Source organism: Helianthus annuus, chromosome 11, assembly GCF_002127325.2.
Source record: "Helianthus annuus cultivar XRQ/B chromosome 11, HanXRQr2.0-SUNRISE, whole genome shotgun sequence".
Taxonomy (NCBI): domain Eukaryota; kingdom Viridiplantae; phylum Streptophyta; class Magnoliopsida; order Asterales; family Asteraceae; genus Helianthus; species Helianthus annuus.
This window is the reverse complement of record NC_035443.2, coordinates 12,401,772-12,412,566: the sequence shown is the minus strand read 5'-3', so window position 1 is coordinate 12,412,566 and position 10,795 is coordinate 12,401,772. Positions and strand designations below refer to the sequence as shown.

General features: G+C 41.8%; 1 protein-coding gene across 1 annotated transcript; it reads right to left on the bottom strand.

The window, feature by feature from the left end:
• Positions 1 to 2,436: 2,436 nt before the first annotated feature.
• Positions 2,437 to 5,238, bottom strand: LOC110891773. Its single transcript, XM_022139347.2, has 2 exons — positions 5,002 to 5,238; positions 2,437 to 4,666 (listed from the first exon to the last, which is right to left on the bottom strand). Exon 2 carries the CDS (start codon positions 4,661 to 4,663, stop codon positions 2,948 to 2,950), a length of 1,716 nt encoding a protein of 571 aa, XP_021995039.1. The 5' UTR covers positions 4,664 to 4,666; positions 5,002 to 5,238; the 3' UTR covers positions 2,437 to 2,947.
• Between the last annotated feature and the right edge of the window lie 5,557 nt (positions 5,239 to 10,795).

The following is a 10,795-nucleotide window of genomic DNA, read 5'->3' as shown; positions in this document are numbered from 1 at the left end:
AACAAGTGCAAAAGCGCGAAAATAATCAAAGGTTATACTAATACACGTGTCGGATCCAAGTGATTCATCTTGTCTATCTGTTTTTATTTTATTTTACTTTTCAGCATTTAGTTAGTTTTTATTTTTTTTAGTTTAAAACATTTCTCTAACTTTTTGATTTGGTTAGACGTTGAGGATAAACCGGTATTAAAAGCTCTTGTGTCCTTGGACGACCTCGGTATCTTACCAACACTATACTACGTCCACGATGGGTGCACTTGCCCATATGTGTGTTTAGTGTTAGTGAATATCGTGTTTTATAAATTTAAAACTTGGCTAAAAGTGTAAAAAGGGCTTAAATATATATCTAAAATATATCACACTTCACGCACATCATATAACATGCCCTTAAATCACATTAGGACTTCTTTCTTAGTATCATAACTTGCTCATCTTATTTCCACTATGTCACACCCCGATTTCCACGTGTCTGACGTGATGTCGTGGGTCACGCAAATTTAATCCCTAAACAACTGTAGTTAGCGGTAGTAGGGTATCGAACTCAGGGAGTATGTGGAAAATGTGTTGATTGTATAGCTTTGTATTTAAACTAAAATTAAACTAAATTGCAGAAAATTAAAATTCAAGATTGTGGATTGTTGTTTTAGAAAACTAAATTAAGAACTAAATCAAATCAAAGTTGGTTTTAAACAATGAGGAGAGAACAATGATCACCCTAGGTTTCAATTTCTTTAAACAGTTGTGTGCAATTTCACTAGAAAGAGTTACATAGACATAACTCGTGTATATGTGATTGAAGTGATAAAAGGGAACAAAGTACTCGGATTAGATAACGCGAGGTTGTTTCCCGATGACCTATTAACCAATAACCAACCCTAACCCTTCCCGTGATATCTCGGTTGCCAACGGCACCAAGAACGTACGATTAAGACTAGAAATTGTGATATGGATTAACACACTACAAACAATCAAACATACACCATGACATTCAAGCAACGCAAGATATCATTCTAGAAATGCAGAAATTAAACACACAAAAGTCTTAGAAACATTCACCTAGGATGATCACCGAAGAGTTTAGCCGGACATGGCTCGGTGAATCATCATCAACGTCAATCTAATGTTCATAAAGATTAAAAACACAAACCGAATGATTGGAAATGTTCACAAAGCAAGCAAGTACTCCAAAATCGCCCCCAAAGTGTCTAAGAACCGTCAATGATGAGAATAATCCCAAAAGACACACCAAAACCGATTAAAACATGGCAGTTACAAATTTCCGTTCAGGCTCCACCGTAAATTACGGCTCCACCGTAATTTACGGTGGACATCAAATTGTTACGGTGGAGCAAGCCTGTGTTACGGTGCAGCATAAATTGGAAAATGGACCACCGTAAATTACGGTAGTACCGTAATTTACGGTACCAAGTTGCCTTCACTTCTTTGTTTAAGCTCTTGTTCTCCTTTTGACCCGTTTTCCACCAAAGCCTCCAAACGCTGCCTTTGTTCCATCTTTTAGCTCCTAATTCGTACCTGAAACATAAGCATCGTAGTTATCTAATTCAAGATAATTACACAGTTAAATGGAGGATTATTTCATATCTTAACATGCTTAAGGGTTGTCCCAAGGACCACCCGTCACATCCCCACACTTAACCGTTGCTTGTCCCAAGCAACTCATCAACATAGTTTCAAAACAAGTGATCAAATCAAACCAAACAAAACATTCAATTTCTTTACCAACCCCTTTTTAACGCCCAAGCAATGCACCCCTCACAAATTCTCTCCTCTCGGCTACAAGTGGAAACTAGCAAAGATAAGCTAGACACACATTAGGCAAACGGGTGGTTGCACAATCATAAGCTTGTACTTAAATCAATCATTCTCCTATAATGGGTCAAACATGAATGCAAATCAAAGGGACTTAAAGGTTGTAACGTGGCTAGGTGTATAGGGAGGAAATGGAATATATATGAGTAGCGAAAATTCGACCCGGTCTTTTTATTACAAACATCAAAAACCAACTAACAAATACGCACTACTATATACAAGACAAAGAAACCTTCTCTTTTGTTTTTTTCGTTGCTTTTCCTTTTTTTTTCTGCTTTTTTTTTTCTTTTTTTTTTTTTTCATGTTTTTTTTTTTAAAGCATCATACAATAACACACTAACCAAACTACTTCAAACTCACAAAACTACTAATTCTATCACTAATACTACAAGACCGGGTCAAATTTGGGTGAATTTTTAAGTAAGTAGCTAGGGGAAGCAAATGATAAGCTTTAACGGCACAAAATGGGCAACTAAATGTCCAAACCCCCGCCCCTCTCGCAACCATGCTCATATGTATAATTAATGAGGTCCAACCCCCCAAATCCCACACTCGCTCACACCAACGACGAGGCTACCTAATGCCCTTATTCTTTCTACATTCATGTCTAACTAAGGATTCAAATCGCATTCAAGCACAAGTTCTAACGCACCCCCACCCATAGCCACTCTCATCAAAGATTATTTATGTACACGTGTGGCTACAATTCTCACCAAGAATGAAAAGGATAATAAGGGTTGCCGGTGCATTACTTGGGATAAATTAGGGCGTCAAGATTTCACATTGTTTTGCTCGGCTTAAAATTTTTCAAAAATCTTCAAAAAATTCCCCCCCATCCCCACACTTGGGATACATTGACCCCAATGTATGGCTTTGGGAGGCTTTGATCACTAACCCACTTCAACATCCACAAGAAGCTTCTCATCTCAAACCCCAAATTTCTTTTTGTATTTTTTCATTTTATACTTTTTTTTTTTTTTTTTTTTTAACACGACACCACCAACAACCGCCAACCCAATAATCAACCGCATGATCAATCACCACCCATCCTCCCAACCACAATCAACATAAACCGACAAATATATACAAACTATACAAAAGAGAGAATACCACCTGATCAATAGTAGCGCGGTCCTGGGGGCCCAAAAATGGACGACATCATATCGTTCCATTCTCCAAACCCGAACGAGCCGCTACTGCTTCCCTCTTGTTGTTGTGGTCCCTCTTGCCGTCTTGGATCAAGCCACTGAGAATGGTGGAGTGGTGGAGTCGGATAAGAAATGCTACCATCATAAGGCGGCAATGAAGCATAGTCCACATGTTGTGGATCTTCAACCACCGGCCTTCCGGCATGCCAATCCGCATGCATCCGCCTCATTTGATCATCATGATATCTGTTATTAGCATCCACCTCTCGAGAGTATGCGTGGGTCCGGTGCCATGATTCATTGCGGTCGAAGCTATGTTTAAGCGCCCGCTCAATACTAGCGCTATTCCGCGTGCCTTGATCAAATAACGACCTCTCCGGACCCGACCAAGTATCAAAGATGGCCGCCGGCGGGCGTTGGCTCTCGATCACCTCCTGCATTGAACCACTATAAGCCCACCCCGGCTCATACGGTTGCTGCGCGTAGTCGTAGAACGTACCACCATGACCACCATGAAAAACCCCAAAACCAACGTTTGCACCACCCTGTGGCTCGTCTGCGTAATCATCATCCCCACTCGGAATCAACTCTTCATCGCTTTCAGGTTCATCCGGTTCTCCCGGTAACAACTCCCTTGCACCCAATTTCAACGCCCTCCACCGTTGACCTTCCGATTTCAGCTTGTGATAACGTTCAGACGAAGTATACGTCCAAACATTTCCCAACCTATCCAAAGTAAAAGGCAGGTGCCTTTTCGTTAAACCGCGGTCTTCAGATGTGAGTGCCTTCTGCTGTTTCATTAAACCCGTTATGATGCGACAGTACGGGACAATGTCTCTCCCGTATTTGTTCCGGCATATCCACAAATGGTGCATAATCAGGTAGCGTATTGGAAAACGTGGGGACCCGTGCATCAATGAATACAGAACAGGTATCTCTGGAAACCTCACCTGTTCTTTATCCCCTCTTCTTGGGATGACATTAAGCAAACAGATCGTATGCAATAACTTGGCTTCTATCTTCAGATTTTTCCGGTATAACACGCCACCATACCTACCGGGCAAAAACAAATCCGCCAACATACTGTTCCATGTCACGTGCTTCTCGGGTTTGAGCAATAAATCATCAAGCGTGGGAATCATGTACTCCCTAGCTGGAAGACTATCATATTTTCCCAACTTCTTCAACGTATCGAATGACATTTCAACTGGTACCCCATGTACCATCCCAACCAACTTCATTTGTGATGGCCTGTGGAAGTTGTGACATTTAAGTGTTGCCATCCACTCCTGAATCTCAGTCAAAAACAAATTGCTCTTATCTTTATCAAAACACTTGAGTGCTCCTTTCCAACCCAAAGCACGGAACTTATCAAACACCCCGAACTGGCCAAACTGGGGTTCATCAACCTCTTTTTCACAAATAAACGCGGCTGCTTTATTTTTTAACTTGTTCATGCAGTCGTTATACAGGGTTGGTTGCCAGATTTCGGGTTGGTCATCCAACGACCCCGAATTCCACACCGGTTTATCACTTGGGTCTAACTGCATCTTTTCTTCTTCCTCGCTTTCGCTTTCACTAACCCTACCCATATATTGCCTCTTCTTTGATGGTTGCTCCTTTTCCTTGCCCTTGCCTCTTGATGAGGATGAACTTGAACCCGGCTTTTCCTTTGTCTTTGCCATTTCCTACACACATGAAGAAACAACAAAACAAACACAAAAATTAAACACTCTCTTCACACATCATCCCCACACTTGCTTGTTGTCATGATTGTAGATGTTAGTGAACCCAAAATGTATCAAGAATTTTTCAAAAATTGGGCATGGTGTCTCTACAATGTAGAGCATCCCAAAAGTTCACTACTTTAACAACAATTCATACATCTACAACCATCAACCATGTTCAATAACCAATTCCATACTCATATCCTAAAAACAAGCAAGTGGGCAAGAACATATAACCTAAATCACCTCGTTTTTCACAATGCATCACCATAATATAGCAAAATAAGTGTTCATACCTTGTTTCAAGAAGAAAGGATGCTTGTGAAACTAAAACTCCCAAAACCCCCAAATTATCTCAACCTAGGGTTTTGCACTTTGACCCCAAAATCGCGTTTTCTCTGGATTTCCTCCTCACAATCACAAAGCTTGTGAAAAATTAGTCGATTTAGACCAAAACCTCACTTGATTTGGGCAAGGATTGAAGATTTTATGAAAGAAAGAAGATGGAAGAAGAAGAGGGATGTGGGTTCTTAGAGAAGAAGAATGTGGTGAAAAAGTGAAGAGAAAATGGTTGGCTAGGGATTAATCACGTGACTATGCTTGTTTGTTTTCGGTTTTATTGTTTTTTTTTTATGTAAATGCAGAACTGAATCGACGGAAACGAGTTTACCGCGTACCGTAATTTACGGTCTCACCGTAAATTACGGTGAGACCTGGATGTCAAATGTGCACCGTAATTCAGATTGTTTACACCGTAAACCCCAAGAATTTTCACCCTTGACCGTAAATTACGGCCTTACCGTAATTTACGGTAAACTCTGGACTGAAATTCTCACCGTAACACAGGAGGTTCACACCATAAAAATCCAAAATTTTTTAACCCCCACCGTAAATTACGGCTCCACCGTAATTTACGGTGGACACTGGGCATCCATTTTTTGATAAAACTTGAGGTTTATGTGGCTAATTTTTTTCAGATTTTTTTTTTTTTTTTAATTTTTTAATTTTTTCAAAAACTTGTAAAAATTACCCTACCCCCTCAAAAAATCCCGTGTTGTCCTCAACACAATGTAAGAGCAATTCGCAACCCGAATATCCCCACACTTGTTTCGAACACGGACTTCGAAGAACTAAGGCAATTGTGCAACTATACAAACAAAATAAAACGAAACTACTATGTACATTACCACCAAACCTGGGCCTTTTATGGTTGTTCCTCCTCGACCGGGCGTAAGATGTAGCCCGCTTTGTCAAGCTCCAAGTTGTTGATGTCATTGCCATCCAAATACGGCTTTAACCGGTGACCGTTCACCGTTTGTTGTTTCAATGTTCGCTCGTCTTGAATGTCAACATCTCCGAACCTTCCCACTCGTCGGATAACATAAGGGCCCATCCACTTGCTCTTAAGTTTCCCCGCGAACATTTTCAACCTTGAATTGTATAACCACACTTTTTGACCCACTTCAAAGTTCTTCTTCTTTATCTTCGCATCATGAACCTTTTTCAGTTTGTCTTTGTATGCGGATGCACACTCATACGCTTGGTCCCTTATCTCTTCAATTTCATTCAGTTGAAGTTTCCTCGCCCGACCCGCTTCATCATAGTCCGCATTCACTGTTTTAATTGCCCAATATGCCCTATGTGCCAACTCCATAGGCAAATGACATCCTTTCCCGTAAACCATTCGATACGGAGTGGTATCAAGTGGGGTTTTGAAAGCCGTGCGATATGCCCACAATGCATCATCAAGCTTGCTTGACCAATCTTTCCTATCCGTTCTAACCGTCTTCATTAGAATTTCTTTGATTTGCCGGTTAGATACCTCCACTTGACCACTTGTTTGCGGGTGGTACGGTGTAGCCACACGGTGATTCACACTATATCTCCTTAACAACTTTTCAAAATTGAAATTTTTGAAATGTGAACCACCATCACTTATTATCACCCGAGGTACACCGAAACGAGAAAAAATGTTGGATTGCACAAACTTACATACAACGGAATGATCGTTGATCCTTGTGGCAATAGCTTCAATCCATTTCGACACATAATCAACCGCAACCAATATGTATAAAAACCCATTTGAGTTTGGGAAAGGACCCATGAAGTCTATTCCCCAAACATCAAATACCTCCACTACCAAAATTGGTTGCAACGGCATTTCATCACGTTTCGAAATGCTTCCCATTCTTTGACAATTGATGCAATTTCGGGCATACTCACGAGCATCCTTGAAAATCGTGGGCCAATAAAACCCACTCGATAACACCCGATAGCCTGTCTTATTCCCACTAAAATGGCCCCCACATGCGGATGAATGAGCATGGGTCAATATCTCTAAAACTTCAGTTTCGGGAACACATCTTCTTATCACTTGATCGGCCCCGATTTTGAACAAGTCGGGTTCGTCCCATATATATTGCTTCACTTGACTAGAAAACTGTTGTCGTCTCTTCTTAGTCCAATGATTTGGAATCGCACCCTTGGCCAAATAGTTAACATAATGAGCATACCAAGGGGCAACATAAGTAGAAACGGCCAACAATTGTTCATCGGGGAACCGTTCATTGATTTCACTTGCATCATCTACACCTTCCAACGGGATTCGGGACAAATGATCCGCGACAACATTCTCACATCCCTTTTTGTCTCGGATCTCAAGATCAAACTCTTGTAACAATAAGATCCACCGAATCAACCGCGGCTTTGCATCCTTTTTCTCCATCAAGTACCGAACCGCACTATGATCCGAGTAAACCACTACCTTGCTTCCCCAAATATACGAGCGAAACTTATCCAAAGCATACACCACCGCTAGTAACTCCTTCTCGGTTGTGGTGTAGTTAAGTTGCGCTTCGGATAAAGTTTTGCTTGCATAGTAAATAACCACCGGCTTCTTGTCAACCCGTTGACCCAAAACTGCACCAATAGTAGTATCGCTTGCATCACACATTATCTCGAACGGCTTTGACCAGTCAGGTGGTTGCAAGATAGGTGCTTTGACCAAATGTTCCTTCAAAACAGTAAAAGCTTGCATGCACTCATTAGAAAAGTCAAACGGGACATCTTTTAATAACAAATTGCATAAGGGTTTGGTGATAACACTAAAACCCTTAATGAAACGTCGATAAAAACCCGCGTGTCCCAAGAATGACCGTACACCCTTAACATTTTTAGGAGGTGGCAACGATGAAATTACCTGTATCTTTGCCTTATCCACCTCCATCCCTCTTTCCGAAATCACATGTCCCAACACAATGCCCTCTTGCACCATGAAATGACTTTTCTCCCAACTTAGCACTAAATTTTTCTCAACGCACCTTTTCAAAACCTTTTGCAATTCGTTGAGACAAGCATCAAAAGTAGTGCCAAAAATGGAGAAATCATCCATGAATACTTCGAGCGACTCTCCAACCATGTCCGAGAAAATACTCATCATACATCGTTGAAAAGTTGCCGGAGCATTACACAAACCAAATGGCATTCGCCTAAAGGCAAAGGTGCCATATGGGCATGTGAAGGTGGTCTTGTGTTGGTCATCCGGGTGTATGGCAATTTGATTATAACCCAAATACCCATCTAAGAAGCAATAATACTTTTGACCCGACAATTTTTCAATAATTTGGTCAATAAAAGGTAGCGGGAAATGGTCCTTAGAAGTGGCGGCATTCAATTTTCGGTAGTCAATACACACCCGCCATCCGGTAACCGGTCGGGTGGCAATTTGTTCACCACTTTCATCCTTGACTACTTGAATGCCGGCCTTCTTAGGCACAACTTGGGTGGGACTCACCCAAGCACTATCCGAAATCGGATAGATGATTCCCGCATCCAACCACTTAATTACCTCTTTTTTTACTACCTCCCTTAGGTTCGGGTTCAACCGCCTTTGAGCTTCTCGTGTCGGTTTGGCATCCTCGGTTGTGATAATTTTGTGCATGACGACGGATGGACTAATTCCTTTGAGATCGGCAATCGTCCATCCAATAGCACCCTTGTTCGCTTTTAACACCTCCATCAACGCTTGCTCTTGTGCCACTTCCAAATTAGAGGCAATAATGACCGGCAAAGTGTCATTATCCCCTAAAAATACGTACTTCAAGTGGCCCGGCAAGTCCTTGAGCTCTAACTTTGGTGGTTCCTCCAACGATGGTTTTGTACCCGAATCGATTTCCACCGGTAGACCCTCGAATTGATGAGTCCATGGTGGTCTACCTTCTTTCATCGCCATCACATCTTGTGCTTCCTCTTCAACCCGTAGTGCATAAGCATGTACCTGTTCAGAAAAGTCACACAGGCAAATATCCAATCCATCCTCCTCATACTCATGCGGGTTGCATCCATCTACTATGTCTGCCATAAAACACTCATCAACACCGTTAGCATTAGAATTGTTGGTAAAAACATTCAAACGCATTTTTCGATTTCCAAATGCCATATCAACCGTACCAAATCTACAATCGATAATAGCATGTGCGGTGCTTAAAAATGGCCGACCCAAAATTATGTTTTGTTGTTGTTTAGGGTCCGCCGATGAGTAATCCAAAACTAAGAAGTCCACCGGGTAATAAAACTCATCAATTTTAACAATAACATTTTGAACCATACCCCGGGGCAACTTATGAGACAAATCGGCCAAAACAACCGTCGTCTCCACCCTTGCTAATGGACCAAAGTCATATTGGTCATATAATCCCCCCGGTAAAATGCTAACTCCGGCTCCAAGATCTAGCAACGCCTTAGCCATTTGAAAATTACCAACTTGTACATTAATCAATGGCGTGCCCGGATCTTGGAGCTTAGGAGGAAGCTCCCCATTCAACACCGCACTCACTTGCCCGGTCAAATCTACCCGCTTAGGCACTTTTTTCTTGTTTTGCCTCTTTTGTGTGCATAATTCTTTTAAAAATTTTGCATAGGCAGGAACTTGTTTTATTGCATCAAGGAGTGGGAGATTTATTTTAACTTGTTTGAACATATCCCACATTTCCTCTTTTTGAGGACCTCTTGACACAATAAAATTTTTCTTTCCCGGGTCAAGTAAAGCCGATGGGAATGGGACTTGACTCGGTTCACCCTCAATTGTTTCATCCTTTTCACCCTCACCCAAACCCGTTTTTTATTAATTGGTTCTTTTGGTTTAACCGGTGAAAGTTCATCATCACTTTCCATTCCCGTGATATCCTCAACCACCCCCTCGACCAATTCGGGTGACAAATTGGCCTTAAACTCTTTCCCACTTCTTAGAAGACTAACATGGTTAATATTAACATTACCTCGTGACGAACCATGTGAAGGGTTTACCTTAGTGTCGCTTGGAAGTTGACCCTTACCTTTCTTTAGTTCCGCCACATCGGTTGCTAATTGCCCCATTTGAGTCGTTAATGACTGGATGCTTTTATCACGAACCTCGTCTTTTTGCATTCGCACTTCGTCTAGTTGGTTCCGTTTTTGCATCTCCATTTGCATGCTCTTTAGCATCTCCATCACCTCGTTTCCACCCGAAAGTGCCCCTTGTTCTTGACCCGTTTGGTATTGTTTTTGATACCCTTGGTTATTCCCGCCTCGGTACCCACCTTGATTATTGTAAGATGGTCGTGAACCAAAATTGCCTTGGCTACCTTGGAAATTCGGGTTCGCTTGATTTGACGGGTTCCCATATCTAAAGTTCGGATGGTTTCTCAATCCGGGGTGGTAGGTGTTGGAATTCATGTTGTTGTAATTCCTACCACCTCCTCCTTGACCTTGACCTTGAACCGCATTGACTTCCTCGTATTGCCCTTCCAACATTCCTTGGCAATTTTCAGCCGCATGACCTATTTCATTACACAAAGCACACACATTATATATTTGGTTAGTGGTTTGAACATTACCATCATCTATGGCATGCACTTGTGGTCGGTTAGTGGTTGGTCGGGCTCTCCTTGAAGCTTGGGCCTTCCTTTTGATGTAGTTGCCATGCTTTCCAAAAACTCCCAATCTTCATTCTCATAATTCGTTCCAAACGTCCCTCCGGTGATAGACATTAGATCACGTGCGTCTTCGGCACTCAACCCCTCATGAAAAGCGTTCATCAACTCCCATAACTCA

Bases quoted from the DNA above. Each gene is read 5' to 3' on its own strand.
- LOC110891773 (XM_022139347.2), bottom strand. From the start codon at position 4,663: ATGGCAAAGACAAAGGAAAAGCCGGGTTCAAGTTCATCCTCATCAAGA.